Here is a 22792-nt window from a genome sequence, read left to right as displayed (position 1 = left end):
AATCATTGACGTTGTCTAGCAACGCTAATCTGAATTGAAATCTAAAAGCGAATGAAAGCTAGAATGACGAGCATACAAGAAACAATTCTGTTGATAAGTGGAAGAATTCAGAGGAAAAAAGAAATTCTAAAACTATGGGTTCCTTCTAGCCTCTAAATGCTGGTACATTTGTTGCCAATTATTTTATGTTGATTTATGGTAAATGCCAAATCATGGATTAAATATCTCCTACTATTCTATTGTACTTACTAAACTTTTTTTGTGCTCGCAAATGCATCTCTAGAAAACAACCAAATTCGTTTACTAAGGGACCACGAAAATGCTTTTCTAGGTTCGTGTGTCCCAATGAAGTTCTCTAATATTTTATTGAAGCCTTGGCAAGCTTGGTCATTTTTATATTTAAGGAATTTAAGGAATCCGCCCACGTCCTCGTGAGACAGAATGATATATTCTATCATGACTCAATTATTCAATGGACCTTTTTGGTACGTCACAACATTGTAGCTTTAAATTTCGAACCACCTTAAATGAGATGGATTTCAAGTTTTACTCTCACGAGCTATGTGCAAAGATGCAAAACATCCTTCTTCAACACATGCATGAAAAAGAATTTTTCATTTTTACAAATAAGTATGGAAATACGACATAACTTCTTGGCCCCTGAGCCTCGTTCTCGTGTTATGGCTTATTTCCACATTTATTGGTCAAAATAAAAAATATTTTTCATGCATGTGTTAAAGAAGGATGTTGCATCTTTGCACGTGGCTCGTGAGAGTTAAATTTGAAATCCGTCTCGAAAACGTTGTGACGTTAAAATCTTGTGACGTAATTATTGAAAAGGTCTATTGAAATACAATTTGGTTCAGACACTATCTTGAAGCTTTATCTGGTAAAAGAATGACAAGTTTAGACTTTTTTACGTTTCAACCAACCTCTAATAATATATTATTGGCTGGGCCAGTTGCATATATAATAGACCAACTTTTGATTCAGGCGACAAAAAGGGAATTTCCAAAACTGAGGAGAATAATAAACTAGCCCTATTGCAAACTTTGGCTGTGAAATATTGTAAAGTATCGAAAATATAGCCAAGCAAAGTTTATTTACGTTTGTGTTTATATGGTCAGACGAGTGTAATTAAATTACACACTTCCGCCCGTAATGCAAAAGTATATATAAGCCAAGTTCATATGACTATAATTTATTTTCCGTACTAGGCCTACTTCATATTTTGCAGCCAAACTTGGCAATCATACTAGCTAATTCGAGTATGCTCTTTTTAGCTGTGGTGATTTATTTCCCTCTTGTTACTTAGATAAAAAGTTGGCCTATCATGTAAATGGCCGTTTGGGGTGTATATTCATACATTCATACACTCATGTTTACATATTGTAGGACTTATAGAAACAATAGCGTACAGAAGAAATTAGTCGGGCATATGACAAATAAATTAATATACACTTCCGAATTAAGTTGTATTTGCAATTTCCGTTTCAGCACGCGTCATAATGGAGCGATGATTCCAGAAGGTAAATATTAATGATGTTTCTGTGTCTCCTAACTCATGTTCAACCTTCATGTTGACTTGATAGCATTGACGAAGACACAATTAATCGAAGAAAGGTGAGCATACTGCAGACTCGAAAGAAATGGCAAAGCAAGTATCGAGTCCTCGCCTTGAGTTTGAATGGAAACTCGGATAAAGCTATCCTTTCCCCACAAACTAGGATCGCCGACTGCGCGTATGTTAAGAAATATGTATCTTTTATAATTAATGTTTTTGGCTTTTTCATATCGCAAAAGGAATTCTCACAGCATTAACGGTGATCACAAGAAGATGCTAAAATCATTTTCGTTCATCCTCATCTTCTTTATATGGGGAATGCAAAGGTAAGCAATCATTTCACAGGTTTATATTTTTATGACTTTTCATAACATGGTAATATTCTGCAATTCATGCTTGACTTGGTTAAAATGTAATTTCGCACCGAGAAACTGATACCTGCATTAAATAACCTAGAAAAACCTAACGGAGCTCTCTTAGTAAATAATCATTTCCTTGTTGTTAGCCTGGTTAGTGTTGTAATTATAATAAGATCACCTGCAGAGATGGTTAATGAAGTTCTGTTTTCCTTACATCTCTCTTAAATGAGTCAACTTGGATATTATGCACTGAATATGTAGTTATAAACAGTATATTAGTTTGTATTAAGCGATTAACTACATTTAGTTTGCTTGTTGACAAAAGCGATAGACTTGCTTTCTTTTTTGAACTGAACCACCCTGTTTAAGCTAAGTGGGCTTGTTACAATAAGTAACCATAACTGAGCTATAATGTTTCTCGAGTATCTTTGCAGAAAAAAATATAAAGGCCTTTTGCTTACGTAGACGTAGCCTGAAATAGCCTTAGTGTAATCACTACCGACAATCACGACACTGTGCTTTTCATCGAAATCTCGATATGTTTTCTGAGTTTACAGCGTTGGTAAACGTTGTTTTCATTTACCGCTTGAATGACAGAACAAGAATTACAAATATATTTATTTTTATATTTTACACAGTACAACTTTTATATCCATCGCAATTATCGCTTCTCTGCAGGTTTAATTAGTGAAAGTTGCTTTCTGATAATCACCACATGGCATAAACTATACAGCATGAGTTTTCTGTTTATTCGCTGTAACGATGTAACGCTGGTGTTATAATTATAGTCAAATTTATCTTTCGCAATTACTATTCTTGCAGCAAAGTTTGTACACGTTGTTGTTTCGCGATGTTCTTGTTTGATAATCTAAGATATGCTTAATTCGGTTTATTTGGCACCACTTGACACATGCACAGAGTTGATGCATTTCGATACTAATCTTGTTATGTGTTCTGACAGTGTTCATCATGACTCAAACGGCCATCCAATTCCATTCCTAAATCATTTGCAAAGGACACTGGTTGCAGTTGTTTATCAAAAAAGGGCGCGCTGAAATCTTGTAGTTCCTTCAACATTTTTGGTGCCCCAAATAATGTAGTTCAATCAAGTCGATGTTTGTTTGTTTAAACACGGTAGCTTCATCAGGTTACAACAAAATTAATATTTGCAAAGGTAATAATTGCAAGCCTATATATACATTAATAAATATATAATTAAACCTGCTTTCCATGAATGGTGTGTCTATCGTTAATGATACCTTAACAATTTTCAAATTCTATAAGAGATTCCGCTTGCCTTATATTGCTTGGTAGCTAAAGCTATTTTTAAGATTATTTGTGCGGGGTAAAGGAACAGCGAATTTATACTCAGTCTCGAGATACGTTAGGAATTACATTACTATTGATAAATTTTGAGCACAGGTACTCGGGTGCAAGATTATTTAGATATTTAAACGTTACCTGCGCTTTTTATAAAATTGGCTTTGCTGACTTAAATCATTCCACCCTAGTTTTTCTAATTAGACTGTTGACATGCATCAGCGTCAAAATTAGAAAAGTCGGAGTTCCGTATGGGATGGGGTCACTGCTCTTCCTTGTTTATATAAACAATATTACAAAAGCTTGTGAAAAGTGTAAAGTCACAACACCAAATCGGCTCAACAACTTCAAGACAATCTCAATTTATATTTTTCCACTTATCGAAGTGGTTTCCCAAGAATCGCTTAACACTTAGTGCATTAATATGTAAATTTATCATCATCTTCGGAAGTAAGCTAAACGAAGTTGAACTTTGTTTTAAGTAACTTGGCGTTGTTTTGAGTCAATCATTAACATGGGCGGTCATATTGAAACGCTATCAAGTATAAATGCTCAGCGTATATATATTGGCCCCATTAGAAGAATTAAACACTTACTACCTTACTATACTCGAATTATACTTTAGCAAATGCTGAGTAATTCCATTCTTTGACTATGGTGACTTTGCATGGGGGATATAAAGACAACCTAGTTTTAATAAACCAAATCCAAATACTGCATAATAGCCTGGGTGAAGTGATTCTGGACCTGCAACCGAGATCATCTGCTACCGAAGGCCTGAGAACCCTGAACTGGTTTCCTTTGGTTTTGCATAGAAAATATCATCGATGTGTCCTGAAGCATAAATGTCTGAACGGGGGAGTTGACTTTGACTTTAACGTTAAGCTTACCTCTGATGTGCATAGATAGAATTCACGTAATAAACAGTATTTATATATTTCTAAACCGAACAGGAATTACGGCAAGCATACTTCCACCTATTTGGGGGCTACAGACTGGAAAATATGCTCCATCACGAGATGCGTAAAGAATTTTGATTGAATGATGAGATGTTTATAATTTCAGTCAAATTGAGACTTAGGAAACTCTTGTTTTTCTGATTTCCTTCTGACATGATCTTCTATGATGATCTTTTGCCTTTAAAATTCTAAATTTTACTTCATATATTTGTACATGTTTCCACCTTATTTGAGCTCAGAGCCCCGCTGAAAATCACTTTGAGTCGGGCGTCCTCAGAAAATATTGTCTTAATAATAGTACTAAAAAGGTCAGCACCCGTATTGCACAAATTTTATGGGTTGAAGGGTTCAGCATTAAGCTGCTGTAATATATTTGATTAATTCTAAAATAATGAAGGTATATAATTATGGTAATTCTATGACAAAAAAATTTCACGTGTCCCTTACTTCCCCTTTAATATTCTTTTCCTTTTAATTTGTGCAACTGCATGAGCATCATATTCGACAACCACCCCAATAACTCGCTATAATAATTATAGAATTGCAGAAAGAAAAAAACCTGATAAAATCATAGGTTTTTGCACAATTTGCCATATACACGCATGGTCAGTGCCTGGCTACTTCCCTCCAATACAAGGCTCGTGTTCTAATTAAAAAGTATGGAAATTATTACACGTTTAGCACCACCACTACGGCTGGATATTGTGCTCGTAAATCTGACATAATGAATATAAAGAAATTGTTGTCCGAGATGAAAGCTGAGATCTTACTGGAACTGAAGAAAACACTGGCGAAATCAGTCGTGTGTATCAATGATTCAAATACAGTGAAAGGTAAACCAACAAGCCAAAGCAATATTTAATTTATAATAGCGATGCTTTTCAGACACGTTTATCAAAGAACCTATAATCAAATTCGACTAAAAGTTAGCTAATTCATTTCGCGCACTACAGAAAAACACGTTTTACAACGAGGGACATTCTTCAACTGATGCATGTGCGCCTTTTGCAGGCTGTGGAGGAGTGGTGCAATCCAAACAGAAATGTTATAAGATAAATATGATTTTAGGTAAAAATTGCGCTGATTTATACAAAAAAGGTATAAGGAAGAATGGAGTTTACAAGATTGATCCAGACGGCAAGGGCAGTTTCAATGTTCGCTGTGATATGACGACACCTGGAGGAGGATGGACGGTGTTTCAACGTCGTCTTGATGGCAGTGTTGATTTCTACCGAGGATGGAAAGATTATAAACACGGCTTTGGTGATTTGAGCGGAGAATTCTGGCTTGGACTGAAAAAAAATCCGCAGGCTTACATCCGCATCTAGAAACAAGCTGCGTATCGACATGGAAGACACTTCTGGGAACAGAAAATACGCAGAATATGGTTTGTTTGCTGTGACCAGCGAGCGTCAGAAATATCAACTTAGTCTTGGGACTTACTCTGGTGTGTAATTAGCACGTGTAATTAGTCTTTATTGGCACGAAGCACGGCTAAAATGAATACCCGTGCCCAATTTATTCCATTGAACGGTAAACAAACTGGAACGACAACTCAGGACGGAAAATTGAAGCCAGTGCTTTTTACTTTTTCTGAGTTATGAGCTGAAATACTTGACGCCAAATGTTGAGCGGTATATGAAATTAAAGCTCTTAAAAGGTTATATTTCGTGTGAAAATTTTGAGGGTTTAGCTTAAAGGGAAACATCTGAAAAATATTTGAAAATTTCCTGCTTTTTTGCCGGTTGGTAATTTTTTTATTTTTTTTATTTTTTTATGTATTTCCTGTGCAGTTTAAGTCTTGAAATTTCCACATAAAATATAACTTTTCAATAGCTTTAATTTGACACCCAGCCCAACATCTGGCGTCAAGTATTTCAGTTCATAACTCAGAAAAACTATTTTGGCTTCAAGCTAATAAATTATAGGGAAATTTGTCAGGAATTAGCCTTCCAATTTACCTACAATTCAAAGTTTTATCCCTGCTCGGCCTTTGTTTTTTTAGCCTGAGCACTAATAAAATTCAGCCCGGGTACCAATTCAGCGCGGGTACTGTGCCGTGACAATAAATTGAGTGTAGAGTAAACGGAGCTCAAATGAGAAAGTTATAATTTTTTATATCTTATATATATTTAGACAATGCTGGAGATTCTTTCTCTTCTCACAAAGGTCACGCATTCTCAACAAAAGATTCCGACAATGATCCAAGTATCAGCCACTGTGCTGTGCGATTCAAGGGTGCTTGGTGGTATCGTGGCTGCCATTCATCCAATCTCAATGGTCTGTATCATCATGGTGCACACAACTCATTTGCTGATGGTATCAACTGGCGTGCGTGGAAAGGGTATCATTATTCCTTGAAATCAACATCGATGAAAATCCGTCCTCGAACATTTGGACTGAAAAAATAGGCAAAACAAACGTATTACTTGCACTTTATATTACCAAAACGAATATTTAACTAAATTTTAGACTCAAAAATGATTTTCCATATAATAACGACATCTTTATTGCAGGACCTGTTAATCCTTTCTTTTTAAATAAACTTACACAATATTTCATGTTCAAATTCATAAAATTATGTGTCTATGATGATTTACCCACAAAATACTTCAGGCGAGTTTGCATTAAATAACAGACTCCTCAAACATTGCATGGTTGGGCATGCGATAGTACAATTTTTTACAGCGAAGTGCAAGCCCGAGGGTGAAATCTTTCTTTAAAGCAACCCTTTGATAATTATTGTCTTTAATATAATCTAATTTAATTCCCCCAGTTTTGGAAAGAGTGATTTAGTCGCGCGATTCACTATGGATTAATCGCACTTTTGCGGGTTTTCCCCTCTTCTATTATATTGGGGATCCATTTAATTATTTTCCGACAGACAAAGTATGCACACGACTGACCTCAAACAAAGTAATCTCAGACCCTTACGACAAATGTGAACCCTTCGCGCCGTAAATACAACGCATCAGAAAAAACCTGCAAAAGAATCTATTGAAAACTACTAAATTAAATCGCACTTCTCTTATGATCTTAACAGATCTGCTAACTCTTTCGAGATAAGTGGGTGATTTACTACGTTTTTTATTCACTTTCATATTTTTTATAAATTTTTAGTTTATTTCTTTTCCCCAGTATCTATTTTTTTCACATTCTCCAATCGCTTTAAATTTATCACAATAGGATTTTGTATTTAACACCAGTTTATACAATGGCTATATGTTACTGCGGATTCCTTGGATATATTCATCTGTGCAAGGGCAGTCTCATGGCACAATACAAATTAGTGTGACATGCAATGTCCAAAGCCACTCAATAGAAAAATTACTGAGGCTGAACCTGTCAGTTGTCTAAGTGTCATGGCAAGTGCTATGCTCTTGGGCATAGGATTCCTTCCCCCAGATGCTAAATTCACAAGGTCTTGTAAAATTGATGTTAGTATGGCACTGTTCTTGCCATATTTATTGGCACGTACTCAGGGCCGTAACTAGAACGATAATTGGGGGGGGGGGTGTTTATTCATATATTCAGTTCTGCCCGACGGATTTTTTTTGTAAGTGCAATAGCTCACAATGGAAATCCGTCGGGCAGAACTGAATATATGAATAAAAACCCCTCCAATTATCGTTCTAGTTACGGCCCTGCTGACGTACTCACTTAAAGTTGGCTCTGAAGAGAATCCACAAATCCAAGTCAATACATTAAAAAGTTCACATGGAACCACTTTTTGCACATTATCCATTGTCAAATCAGATCCAATGGTGAATAAGAAAGATTTAGTTTTGGTATTTCTTGGACCTTTTGGCAAAGAATCAATGAAGCATTGTATAGAATTTGTAACTCATTGACTTTAGAATTTCCCTCAGTTTCTGTGTTCAGATCATCATCATCAATGGTATAGCTTTCTTCATCAAAGTCTTCATAGCTGTTTTCTGACTTGTTTGACATATGTTCCTCAACCAATTTGGAAGAATCCAAATTTTCCACATTTACATGCAATCTCACTAACATTTCTCATTTTCGGTACATAGAACACAAAAGTTGGGGATAACTTTTCATCAGTTGTTATTTGGATGAAGCTCTATATTTGGATGCATCCACATTCTCTTTGTCCTTAGAAATGATAACAAATTTCTCCAGCAAATCTTTCATATACCTTATTTACTTATTTGCAATGACCTCAGTCTCGATTACTTTCTTACAGACATCATAAGACTTCTCGTACACTGATGTAGATATTTTAGTCTCCAATTGCTTTTTTGCCTCTCTGGTGAGAAATTTTGTATAATTGTAGTAACAAACTTTGTGATAGAGGAGTTCCAGTGCTACACAGTCTTTCCCTCGGATTTGCATGAGTATCCGTTCATCATTCCTTTTCTCGGCAGCTGTACGTAGAAGACCAGCATCAATAAATATTGTTTCTGCTAACATGAGTGGGGTTCTTCTTCTCTTCTTAGTTACCTGGTGTGAACAAGATATTTTAAAACCAAACCCGAGAATGTTGTGCTACTAGTGCACATTGCACTAGTATAATTATATCTATCAAAATGACCATACCTTGTCTAGTGAGAACCAAGAGGCGTCTCTTCCACAAACAATACATATCTCTGGAAGTACGTGCTCGTTTCTTTTAGGCAGGGTCTTATTAACATCTGCGACTGATTGGCGTGTAATTTTTCGCCTTGGTTCCATTGGTTCCACTCCTACATGTAGTTCTTCGGTAGAAGTTACAGTTTTAGAGCTATCTTCTTTTCGCTGTTGTCTACGGATCTTCTCTTCATCACAAAATCTCTTCCAGCATTTCATATGATGGTACCATTCTAAGTGAATGCTGTCAGGGTTCTTTTCCATGTATAAATTGACAGATCCGTCATCGATGTTCGCGTACGATTTCTTAGCTATTTCAGCTTGTTGACATTTAAGCCATTTAGACCTACACTCAAGAAATTTCTTAAGCCTTTGGCGTGTAACTTTGCAAAGTTGCTCCGTAACGCCATCAAAATGAATAAAACATGAGGATATTCGAGTTTTATAAATATCTTCAGCCATTATTGTTTTGAATAACTAAGCGTGTTTCCACTTCGAAGCATTTGCGTGCTTATGCGCGTGCGCAGTCCGAGTTTGCCTGACAAGCGCATGCGTATTTTGCTGCTAAAACAATGGCGGTTCGAATATTTCGAAACGCGAAATTAGCAAACTTTGGAGGAATTGTTTTCCCAATTGTGCGTCTGTTTCGCTTGGGGAACAACCGATTCTGATAAAGTAAATTTTTATCTCTTAATTCATGTGAAAATTATGTAGTTCCACGAGGGGTGCAACGGAATCCGTTTTCTAAGCATCTTTTGGATGCTCATCCCACGGCCTATGAAGGTTAACTAATCAACGATTCTTCAAGTTACTGTATAGAGGTCAGCTGAAAAAAACCCGAGCGCGCGGGGGTGCTTGGGGTGGTTTTGGCAAAGGAAGCGCCTTGCAGAAAACGATTACAGTACACAACACAAAATATAATTATATACTATAATTACTTGAATTAGATTCAGGTTTTTACAGATAAACCGGTTTTTAAAGATGCATGTTATCTGTTGATTAATATTGAACATTTCATGTTACGAATTATATCCGATAAGTATCACGTATGGAATCGATTTACTTTTAAATTCAAGTTGTTGCCATATCGCGTTGAATTCCTCATCGGATTATTAAACCTGTAAACAAACGAATATGAGTTTTTATTTTTTTTCTTGCGATTCGAATTAATATTTAAACGTTTCCTGATTGGCTACGCGAGCGGTCCGTATAAGGCGCGAGATGTAAAAGCACGCACGCACGCACGGGGGGCGGGATTTAAAAATCTGAATCTATTATTTACCAGTATTATTTATCTAGTCGGTCCGTATAGCCTCGGCCTTCGACCTCGGGCTGTTTTTGAGACCTTATGCAATATAATACAATATAATTATATACTATAATTACTTGATTTAGATTCGGGATTTTTCAGAAATCGGTAACGATTTGTCAGAAATCGGTCATTTTCTGCCAAGCGCTTCCTTGCTAAACAAAACCACCCCAAGCACCCCTGCGCGCTTGCTTTTTTCAGCTGAACTCTATACAATACCTGATTGCAACGTTATATATTTTACTAATAAAGCGCCTGCAGTACGAGGCTGCATGAAGAAGAACAAATAAACCGTTCTTTTGATGCTGTTCAATTAGGTTCAGACTTAATTGGGGTCAGAATATATATATGTAATACATGTAAATTCATGTCCTATTTCATTAATATCGCTGCTATTTCGCCGTTTAACGAGATGTGGTCGTGTACGGGCGCGTTGACACGTCGCAGTTTGAATTAATATAACTATATAAACACGAATTCCAAAGGCAAAGTGCAAGACAAAGTGAATGTATCATGCGGTTTATTTACATTCTTGAACAATTGAACTTGTATACTTTTTAAAGTACGATGTGCTTCTGAATTTCGTGATCGAACAACATTGAGGTTCGCAACTCGCAAGGCATCTAAATTAGTATGAACTGTATTGTTTATGTCCAGAAACTTTATATTGAAGACTGGCACGTGCACGGCACGGCGTAGTTAAATCCAGAACAGGCGTTGAATCCGCCCACGTCCTTGGTAAAAACTGATGAGACAGAATAATATATTCTATCATGACTCAATTGATATATGATTTGGTTCAGACATTATCTTGGAGCTTTATTTGGTAAAAGAATGAAAAGTTTCGACTTTTTTACGTTCAACAAACCTCAAAAAATCTTTATTTCCTTGGCGGTAATTAGGCGCCTGTTTAACGGCCACTGGCATGGATAATAGACCAACTTTTGATTTAGGCGACAAAAAGGGAATTTCCGAAAAGTGCATACTAAACTAGCCAGGTTTGGTGTGTTTGTATATATGAGTAAGCTAAATTGAAACTTTGGCTGCGAAGTTTGCAAATTTCTTTACTTTTGTGTTATGGTCAGAAGGGTGTAATTAAATTAGTTACACGCTTCCGTTACGTAATACAAAAGTATATAAAAATTGCCATGTTCATATGACTATATTTTCCGTACTACTTCATATTTTGCAGCGAAACTTGGCAATCGTATACTAATTTCAGTATGCTCTTTTTAGCTGTGGTGATTTATTTCCCTCTTGTTACTTAGATAACAAGTTGGCCTATCATGTAAATGGCCGTTTGTGGGTGTATATTCAATATACATTCATGATTACGTAATCAAAGGGCCGGCTCATAGGAACAATAGCGTACAGAAGAAATCAATCGGGCATATGATGAATAAATAAATATACACTTCCCAATTAAGCTTCTATTAAATTTTATAAAAGATTCCACTTGCCTTATATTGCTTGGTAGGTAAAGCTATTTTTAAGATAATTTGTGCTGGGTGAAGGAACATCGAGTTTATACTCAGCCTCGAAATGTGTAAGGAGCTACATTACTATTGATAAATTTTGAGCACATGCAGGTACTCTGCATGGTGCAAGGTTATTTAGAGATTTAAACACTATCTGCGCTTATAAAAATTGGCTTTGCTGACTTAAATCATTCCACCCTAATTTTTCTAATTAGACTGTTGGCATCGGCGTCAAAATTTGAAAAGTCGGAGTGCCGCCGCCGGAGTATATTGAGGCCACTGCTCTTCCTTCTTCCTTGTTTACATACATACATACATACATACATACATACATAAACAATTTATTTAATGACGCCTTTCTCATCACCATTAAATTGAGGTTTTTCCTGAGAAGCGTAACAGAGATAAAACATATTTACAAAAAAATAAAACTTGAATGGAAGGTTTCTTAGAAGTTCCTTGACAATAGCTATTGATCAAACTAGGCTTCAAGATGCCTTTTAAAAGCACTTTAAGTAGTTGATAGCTTTGCATCTGTAAAGAGCGAATTCCATGTTACAGCTCCACTAAATTTAAAAGTTTTTTTAAGATATTCGCTCTTAGGTTTAGGGATAATCAAATACGTTTCCCTATGTAATTCATAATTATGAATATCGATTCAGCCTGGTGCATGGATATCAGAGGAACGAGTTTCATAAGATGCCCCTGAAATAACTCTTGCAGCTCTGTTTTGAAGCTTTTGGAGTTTATCTCTTAACACACTGCCACATTTATCCCACAGTGGCGAGCAATAATCAAAATATGGTAGTATTATTGAATTATAAATGTTCGATAAAGTTGATTTAAACGATATTACAAAAGCTTGTGAAAAGTGTAAAGTCACAACACCAAATCGACTCAACAACTTCAAGACAACACTTCGTCATTTAAAATGTAAATTTATCTTCGGAAATTTACCTAAATTTATCTAAATCTTTGGAAATCCGGCAAAGTTGGCTAAGCTAAACGAAGTTAAACTTTGTGTTAGCGACTATGATCTTAGCCGTGTAACATCTTTTAAGTATCTTGGCGTTGTTTTGAGTAAATTAATCATTAACATGGGCGGTCATATTGAAACGCTATCAAGTAAAATTGCTCAGCGTATTGGCCTCATTAGGAGAATTAAACACTTACTACCTTCTTTGCTCCAATTACTTTAGCAAATTGCTGAGTAATTCTATGCTTACTTTGTATGGGGATTTAAAAACAACCTAGTTTTAATGAAAACCAAATTATTTATTATTAATAATAAATTTAATTATTTATTAAATTTAACCAAATCCAAATACTGCATAATAGCCTTGCTGAAGTGATTCTGGACATGCAGCCGATATCATCTGCTACCGAAGCCCTGCATGAGAACCCTGAACTGGTTTCCTTTGGTTTTGCGTAGAAAATATGGAAGATATGCTCCCTCACGAGATGCGTAGAGAATTTTGTTTGAATGATGAGATGTTTAGAATTTCAGTCAAATTGAGGCTTAGGAAATTCTTGTTTATGTGATTTCCTTCTGACACGATCTTCTATGATGATCTTCTAACTTAAACGTAGTTTAAAATTCTAAATTTTACTCCATATATTTAAACTCAGAGCCCCGCTGAAAATCACTTTGAGTTGGAATTACTTTGAGTCCTCAGAAAATATTGTCTAAGAATAGTAATAAAAAGGTCAACACCTGTATTGCACAAATTTTATGGGTTTAAGGGTTTAGCATTAAGCTGCTGTAGTATAATTTTTTATTTGATTGATTCTAAAATAATGAAGGTATATAACTATGGTAATTCTATGACAAAAATATTTCACTTGTTCCATACATCCCCTTTAATATTCTTTCCTTTTAATTTGTGCAACTGCATGAGCATCATATTCGAAAATCACCCCAATAACTCGCTATAATAATTATAGACTTGCAGAAAGAAAAGGTTTTTCCCCATTTGCCATATACACGCACGGCCGGTGGCTGGCTACTTCCCTCCATTACAAGGCTCGTGTTTTGATTATAAAAAGTATGGAAATTATTACACGTTTAGCACCACCACTACGGCTGGATATTGTGCTTGTAAACCGGGCATATCGAAAATAAAGACATTGTTGTCCGAGATGAAAGCTGAGATTTTACTGGAACTGAGAAAAACACTGGCGAAATCAGTCGTGTGTATCAATGATTCAAATACACTGAAAGGTAATAAAACAATAAAAAGAGGGAGTTGTAATAATATATTCGATACTCATAGATTATATTAATATTTAGTATAAAAGACACCACATTGTGTAATAGAAAACACTTGTATGTAATTCTTCGAGCGAGACTTTCTTTTAAATACGTAAGAATATAACACAACATGCCAAAGCAATGTTTAATTTAGCGATGCTTTTCAGACGCGTTTATCAAAGAACTTATAATCAAATTCGACTAAAAGTTACCTAAATCATTTCGCGCACTACAGCAAAACACGTTTTACAACGAGGGATATTTTTCAACTGATATGCGCCCCTAGCATGCAGGCTGTGTAGAAGTGGTGCAATTCAAACAGAGATGTAATAAGATAAATATGGTTTTAGGTAAAAATTGCGCTGATTTATACCAAAAAGGTATAAGGAAGAATAGAGTTTACAAGATTGATCCAGACGGCAAGGGCAGTTTCAATGTTCGCTGTGAAATGACGACATCTGGTGGAGGATGGACGGTGTTTCAACGTCGTCTTGATGGCAGTGTTGATTTCTACCGAGGATGGCAAGATTATAAGCATGGCTTTGGTGATTTGAAAGGGGAATTCTGGCTTGGACTGGAAAAAATCCGCAGGCTTACATCCGCTTCTAAAAACAAGCTGCGTATCGACATGGAAGACACTTCTGGGAACAGAAAATACGCAGAATATGATTTTTTTGCTGTGACCAGCGAACGTCAGAAATATCGACTTAGTCTTGGGACTTACTCTGGTGTGTAATTAGCGCGTGTAATTAGTCCTTATTGGCACGCAGCACGGCTAAAATGAATACCCGTGCCCATTTTGTCCCATTAATTGAACTGTAAACAAACTGGAATGATAACTCAGGACGGAAAATTGAAGCAGTGCTTTTTACTTTTTCTGAGTTTTGAGCTGAAATACTAGACGCTATTCAAGCTATTACAAGGTTATATTTCGTGTAGAAATTTCGAGAGTTCAGCTTAAAAGAAAATATCTAAAAATTATTTTAAAATTTCCCGGTTTTTTGCCGGTTAGTAATTTTTTTTTATATATATTTCCTGTGCAGTTTAAGTCTTGAATACTTCCACATAAAACATGACTTTTAAATAGCTTTAATTTGATACCCAGGCCAACGTCTGGTGTCAAGTATTTCAGCTCATAACTAAAACTATTTTGGCTTCAAGCTAATAAAATTATAGAGAAGTTTGTCAGGAATTAGCCTTCCAATTTACCTACAATTCAATGTTTTATCTCTGCTCGGCCTTTGTTTTGGTAGTCTGAGCACTAATAAAATTCAGCACGTGTACCGTGCCGTGTCAATGTTACATTACTTTTCTGTTTCATTCAGGTAATGCAGGAGATTCCTTCACTTATCAGAGAGGAAGCTCGTTTACAACAAAAGATTCCGACAATGATTTAAGTAGCGACAACTGTGCTGTCTCACACAAGGGTGCTTGGTGGTATCGTGGCTGCCATTCATCAAATCTCAATGGTCTGTATCATCATGGTGCACACAAGTCGTATGCTGATGGTATCAACTGGCGTGTTTGGAAAGGGAATCACTATTCCCTGAAAGCAACATCGATGAAAATCCACGCGCAAGCATTTGGACTGAAAAAATAAGCATAATTTGCACTTTTCATTAGCCATAATCAAAACGAACATGTAACTCGATTTAAGACTCAAAAATTGTTTTCGACATAACAACGATATCTTTATTGCACGACCTGTTAATCCTTTCTTTTAAATAAACTTACACAATATTTCATGTTCAAGTTCATATTATGTGTCTATGATGATTTACCAATCAAATACATCGGGCGAGTTTGCATTATTTAATTTAAAGACACCTCCACCGTTGCATGGTTGGGCATGCCATGGGACAACTTTTAAGTGCAATTTCGAGGGTGAAATCTTTCATTAGAAACAACCATTTGATGATTAACCATGATTACCACTTCATAGCCTTTATTAATATAATCTGATTTAATCCCCTCACTTTTCGAATGATGTTTAAGAGGGTCTGATAATCTAAATATATTTTTTCTTAACGTTGGAACTTTCTGAACTTGTCTTGAACATTAAACTTTAGTCTTCCTGTATTACTAAGCCGGGGTTATTCTGACCAAAAAAAGAGTTTTATCAATGCGCAGTCACCATAGATAAGAACACCAGACACGCTCAATCATTGGAGTATTGATGATTTTGTGAGAAGGATATCTAACCAGGTTTTATTGCTAGAAGAATGAAATTAGTCGTATTTAGTTGTAAATATTTTTTCCTCGGAGCTGAACCTCGAAAATAAAACTTTTGCGATACTAAACGTTTTTTCGCTAAAAATACAAAACTTCTTCGATTGATTTAAAATAAACAACCGCTATTTTACTTCGACTGAACGGAATACAACTCTTTGTGGTTCAACTCCGAAAAAACCCCCGGAATAATTAAAACTTTTCTTTTAATAATAATGAATTCTCGCGTTCTTTATATCGTCCTGTGTCCCTGGTGCAGGAGTCACCATTGCGCTCTGGTGATAGCCGGGAGGGCACATTGTTTTACACATGTTATATATATATATATATATAATATATATAATATATATATATATACAAAACAGTAGAAATCGTGTTTCAGTGTAATAGACCACGAGTGGTTTAGTCACCCCTATTCACTGCATGTGGATTAATTTAACTTTTGCGGGTTTCGCTTCTAAGAATCGGGTATCTACTGTATTGTTGTACTGAGGTCACTGGTGCGCAATATGCTTTGTCCATCGGAAAATGACACAATGGGTCCCGGCCCCGATTCTTATTATTATAGGAGCTAGTGTGAACAGGCTTTAATGTTTTGCGGTAAAAACAATACATTGTCATAAGGAAAAGTCGCAAAAATACTAAATTTAAAATTACAATTCAGTTATGATCAATATTTTTAGCTTTATCGAGATAAGTGAATGATTTACTACGTTTTTTATTCTTAAAATTTTAAGAGGACAAAATCAGTACATATATACGATACATTCAGGTCATATTTTTAATAAATTTTCAGTCTATTTTTCGCTAGTATCTTTTTCGCACGCGAAGTATCTAGTATCCCACGCGAACATTGATATTTAGGTATTTATGTATATATGGACAGGACAACGTTTTCAGCAACGACGACTATAAAATCATATAGATATACAGCAAAAGATCATTGCGTATGACAAACCCTGGGTGGTGAAAAAGTTAAAAGATCTATATCGTTATGTATGAAAGCACAAACCATGACAAAATTCATGCATTTGAAATTTATTCAAAGTAGCCATTACGTATATAATATATTCGCTGCACGTTTTTATAGCAAAACTAATCTGACTTTGAAGTCTAGAGGTCAATGAAAGGGTGACAAAAATGAAAAAATGCAAAGGTTCATACCTTTGGAGGGAAATAAAGCAATTGAGAAACGATTGAAAAGTGCTTTGTCGCCTCAAAGTGCACGTACATTGTTCGATTTATGTGATAATGATTAATACTAAATCATGCATTAAATAAATATCGCCTACTGATCTCTGTTTTGTTTTATTTATTTATTCAACTTTGCCAAAAACATACTTGAAACAAACAGACAAGGGACATACAGTGTACAGACACAGAATGCAGGGACATACAATGACAGAGACATACAATGACAGGGACATACAATGACAGGGACATACAATGGCAGGAACTTGCTACAGCTTTCGCCAATTACAATAGCTCTTTAATTTTCGTGACCAGAAATTATTTCCTTTTGAAAGAACTCGACACAGTAGGTGCTTTTGTATGTTACTCTCAGTTCACCTGTTCATGCGTCCTGTGGTATTCCCTATCGTAGTTCACCTATACCTTTGAATCCTGAGCTTTCAAGCATGCTTTGGCTTGGTACTGTTTATATCTATATTTAAAAAAACTATTTTAAGGAATCCGCCCACGTCCTCGTGTCAACAGGCACATGTATGCATGAAAAGCTGCATATTTTCGTGATAAATCATAGCTTCGATAATTCTAAGAACTCATGGATATAGCTACAAACAAAATGCTAAATTGAATCACTTGGTTTAGATTATATCAAAACACGAGACGTACTACATAATTTCACATCCTCAATTAAGTGATATTGGTCACAATTTAAGACTTCCCGAAACTTTATTATAAAACAAAGTATGCAACGATAAAATTCTCCATACATATAATGGTCAACATTGTCTAGCAACACTAGTTTGAATTTGAAAAATAAAGGCGAATGAAAGGGCGATCAGAATGGGAGAAACAATCCTGTTGTTAAGTGGCAAGAACTCAGAGGAAAAAGAATAAGAAAAACTAAATTGGAAGAGTGTATATTATCGCCTCAAAATGCACGTACATTGGCAGCTAATATGTCGATTTATATGATAATGACAAATGCCAAATCATGCATTAAATAAATATCGCCTATTGATCTATTGTATATACTCACTAAATTTGTTTTGTGCTCTGAAAAATATTCTTTAAAAATAATTCAATTCGTTTACTAAGTTACCACGAAATTGCTTTTCTAGGTTATTCTTCACCTGTTCATGCGTCGCACGAAGGCCATGTTGTTCCCTAACATTTTGTTGAAGCTTTAGCAAGTAAATCTATATAATATTAATTTGAAGAAATTAAACGAATCCGCCCACGTCCTTTCCAAAACAGACAGATTCATGGAAGCTGTTCATCGTCGTGATAATCGCACCGTAGAACAGAATTTCACCTCCTCGGTTAATTATAAAACTCACAAAACATACCGAGTATTGATAGTAAAAGCACAAACCATTGTAAAAGTAAATAAAGTTTTCTTAAAATGAGTTATGTAATTATACAATGATAAAATTTATAATGATACAACAATGCAATTCTCCTTAAATAGCCAATATAATCGTTCATGTTAGCGAGATTAATCTGAATTTGAAATCTAAAGGCAAATGAAACTGAAACGACAAGAAAGCAAGAAACAATCTTGTTGTTATGTAGCAAGAACTATTGGTAGAGTGCCTTCTCGTTTCAAAATCTGCGTACAATGGTGATTGCATAGTTGGCAATATGTCCATTTATATGATAATTGTATATCTCAATTAAATCATGCTTTAAAGTAAATATCATCTATACTATTACAAATCGACAATTTATCCACTGATAATTCTTCTTCGTAATTTCCGTTTCAGCACGCGTCATAATAGAGAAATGATTCCGGAAGAAAAATATCAATGATGTTTCAGTGTTTCCTAACTCATATTCAGCCTTCCTGTTGACTTGATAGCATTGACGAAGACACAATTCATCAAAGAAAGGTGAGCATACTGTAGACTCAAAAGAAATAGATTTGGCAAAGGCTGTATTGTGTACTCGCTTGCTACACGAGGTGAGTTAAAGCAGATCGAGGCTTGGATAAAACTCTCCTTTTCTTTCCCACAAACTATGATGCTGAGCTGCATGTGAGTACGAAAATATAATATGCATTATTTTGTTATTGACTTTTTCTTCTTTTCTAGCTTACCGTCAAAGAAATTCTCACAGCATTAACGGTGATCATGCACAAGATGATGCTAAAATCGTTTTCGTTCTTCCTCGGTTTCTTTATATGGGGAATGCAAAGGTAAGCAATCGTTTCAGCAGATTTACAATCTTTTAAGACTTTTCATATCATGGTAATATTCCGGCTGCAATTGACTGGACTTCTAGATTATGGTTAAAATCTAATTTCGCATCGAAGAATTCGTGCCGCTCTAAATAACATAGAAAAACCTAAGTTCGCGCGCTAGCGAAATATTTCGATATTTTCTTTTAACAGAGTTAATAAATTAGTTCGTCTTGAGTGTTCTCATTTCAAAAGAAATTATAATCATAATAGCCGCCATTTTACCGACGAAATTTCTGCGTGGAGGCCTGGATCATACCCAGTGGCGTAGCCAGCATCGATAATTGGGGGGGCCCATATTCATATATTCATGTTAACAGACTGTAAAGACAATTGATTTGAAAAGAAATCAAACCTGCGCATCACGAATATATGAATATGGGCCCCCCCAATTATCGTTCTGGCTACGCCACTGATCATACCTACACAAGAAAGGCTTCATATACCGCCGTCTTAGCTTCAAATTTTTCGCAGAGCTGGCGTTCCAGTCTTATTTCAGTTCGCTGTCTTAAGCCGGTTTTCCACTAGGCGGAATTTTTCGACCGAACGAAATTTTTCGCTTGATTTTCTTTTCAATTGCGAGAATTCGACCGTACCCGATTTTAGACACGGTCTGCAAATTTAATATGTCATACAATGTGAACATATTATGCTAAATTAGAGGTGATGGTCGTAATTCGGAGGCTTATATATAATAGAGCTAGCGTTCGCTAAACGAGAAACCGCTACCCAACTTTTAGTCAGTGTGTGAACAACATGCAGCTCTGCACAATGACTCGGCCAGGGTCAATTATTTTCAAAGCTCCCTTTTGGACTTTAGCACTTAGGTAATCCGGAACTGCAGACCACACAAGGGCGGCATACTCTATGATAAGTCTGATTGCTTTCCATAATACACGCAGAAAATAAAAACGTTTGTTAGCTTAATAGCTTTCATGATTTTGCTACTGAGGTATCAATACCATCGGGCGAAGGTCTTCTTCTGCCCGAAAAGTATAGAAAAATATTCTGCCTAATCATATTGCGTGTTGTATTTATAAAAAATGACTAATACCGGCACCCTTGGCATCCAGCATTGAGACAAGAAATTTTGGCAGCAAATGCTTTAAAAATTGCCTATATTTTCGCACTTATCCACTCTATTTAAACAAAATTTTTTATGAGAATTGAGGAAAACTGTCATTGTTTTGTTTCTTAACATTTTTTTAGTTTTCATCAGTGTTTGTGCGTATATTTTTCAATTGTTCACATCGTATACTTGGCCAGAGCTCGTAGAGTTGCCTACCTTTTATAAATATATATATTATATATAAACATACATGCATACATAAGTTGGCTGCCTATGGTTTTATGTTACGCTTCGACTGTTTTTTGCACGGAATGTTTTGATTTTGTTTTCTTTTTGTCATTATGAGTTTATAAATAGAATTATAATGTCGTATATCACATGACACATTCAGATTTATTGTGAAATACATTTGAGAATATTAAAGTTGTGTTTACCACAAAGTAATTACTTTTTAAAGCTGTGCCGGACTGCCGGATGAGATATTATCAAGTGTAAAATCTTCCGACTTTTATATACACGATGAATTCGGTCGAAAATTTGGTATTGTTATTTGTTAAACCGTGAGAAGTCCTAACCACATTCGAGTTTCCACCTAGTATAGTAAAAATACATATATTCCATATTTAGGAAAATATAGATTTGTAAATTTCATTAAAATTTTTCGAAATGACAGTTATTCATTGACGTTTGAAAATTGACGTTTTTGTCTCGACCAATCAAGAGTTTAGTAGTTCACACTGGCGCATGCGCATGGCGTAGAAGACCGTCCATGGCGTGAGGACAATTGCATAATGGCGGGCGACTTTGATTTCGCATTTGCACATCGTGGGTGTAAATATCCGAGTGGAATTAGTACCCTAGCACAATGCTCCGCACCGGCTCGGGGATAAGAAGGAGAAAACTTGAAAAAATCATACGTTTTTTAACACTTGCCATATGCACTGGGTACTCGCAAATTCAAGACTCGTGTTAGAATTAAAATTTTTTGGAATTACACGTTTAGTACCACTACGGCTGGAAATTGTGCTCGTAAATCTGACATAATGAATCTAAAGACATTGTTGTCTGATATGAAATCTGAGATCTTACTGGAACTAAAGAAAACAATGAGGAAAACAGTCGTCTGTATCAATGATCCAAATACAGTGAAAGGTAAACCAACAAGCCTGTTTCAATAATGTTTAATATAGCGATGCTTTTCAATCGTGTTTATCAAAAAACTTGAAATCAGTGAACTCTGAGAAAATGCGGTACAATAAATACCATCTTGTCCATCTTATGTATATGCTGTGACGTAACCGCATTGACCAAGCTGTTTACGGGCTTATAAGTATACAGGGTGTATCAAAAAAAGTTAATCCAACTTCAACACGCTATTGTACGTGAACTACTCAGTCTATGAACGAATTTTTTTCACATTCGGAAAGATCAGGCTTTTAACTATCTGATGACATGCTTTTAATACCAAATGATGAAAAAATGAGCACATACGAGGCTGATAAAAAATGTTAGTCACAATCGCATATTTTCACCTTTGAGCCTAATTTAAGCAGTGCATAACAAAAGAAAAAACAATTAATCACGAACATGTCACAGCTTGCACTGGTTTTACAACATGTTTATTGCAATTATTTACATTTACATTTTTTAAAAGAGATTATGCGCCGATGCCTTCAACTTGACCACCATCCCTATCGATACAAAGTTGACATCGCCGCCGCATTGTTCATGGAATGTTCTCCTGATGTGATTTATGCCTACTTAATATGCATATGCGGGTGTTTCATGTTCAAATTCATGTGTCTATAATGATTTATCGACAAAATACTTCAGGCGAGTTTGCATTAAATACCAGACACCTCAACCATTGCATGGTTAGGCATGCGATAGTACAATTTTTTACAGCGAAGTGCAAGCCCGAGGGCGAAATCTTTCTTTAGAAGCAACCTTTAATCTTCCCATTTTTTTGAATGAGTGATTTAGTCGCCCCGATTCACTATGGAGCAATTGCACTTTTGCGGGTTTTCCCCATGCCATTGTCTTTGGGATCAATTGTATTATTTTCTAAAAGACAAAGCATGCACACGGCTGATTTCAGACAAAGGAATCTTGGACTCTTACGACAAATATGAACCCTTTGCGCCACAAAGACAACGCATCAGAAAAAACCCGCAAAAGGATCTATTGAAAACTACTAAATTAAATCGCACTTCTCTTATGATCTTAGCAGATCTGCTAAC

The 22792-nt window shown here is 35.7% G+C and overlaps 1 protein-coding gene and 1 pseudogene across 1 annotated transcript; both read left to right on the top strand.

Moving 5' to 3' along the window:
- Positions 1 to 1829: 1829 nt before the first annotated feature.
- LOC114533265 lies at positions 1830 to 6658 on the top strand (annotated as a pseudogene).
- Positions 6659 to 13718: 7060 nt separating this feature from the next.
- Positions 13719 to 15430, top strand: LOC114533259 (ryncolin-4-like). The gene is made up of 3 exons (XM_028554760.1): positions 13719 to 13824; positions 14181 to 14558; positions 15156 to 15430. The coding sequence occupies exons 1-3, from the start codon at positions 13719 to 13721 to the stop codon at positions 15428 to 15430; spliced, it is 759 nt and encodes a 252-aa protein (XP_028410561.1).
- The last annotated feature ends 7362 nt before the right edge of the window (positions 15431 to 22792 follow it).

Source organism: Dendronephthya gigantea, unplaced genomic scaffold (genome assembly GCF_004324835.1).
Source record: "Dendronephthya gigantea isolate DGI-Jeju-01 unplaced genomic scaffold, DenGig_1.0 000088F, whole genome shotgun sequence".
In the NCBI taxonomy this organism is placed as follows: domain Eukaryota; kingdom Metazoa; phylum Cnidaria; class Anthozoa; order Malacalcyonacea; family Nephtheidae; genus Dendronephthya; species Dendronephthya gigantea.
The sequence above is the reverse complement of the archived record's forward strand: the minus strand, read 5'-3'. Positions and strand labels throughout refer to the sequence as shown.

Excerpts from the sequence above, each read along its gene's own strand:
- LOC114533259 (XM_028554760.1), top strand. The coding sequence starts at position 13,719 with ATGAAAGCTGAGATTTTACTGGAACTGAGAAAAACACTGGCGAAATCA. Across the intron at positions 13,825-14,180 it reads TAAAACAATAAAAAGAGGGA|GTAAAAATTGCGCTGATTTA; the intron begins GTTGTAATAATA and ends ATATGGTTTTAG. Across the intron at positions 14,559-15,155 it reads TAGTCTTGGGACTTACTCTG|GTAATGCAGGAGATTCCTTC; the intron begins GTGTGTAATTAG and ends TGTTTCATTCAG.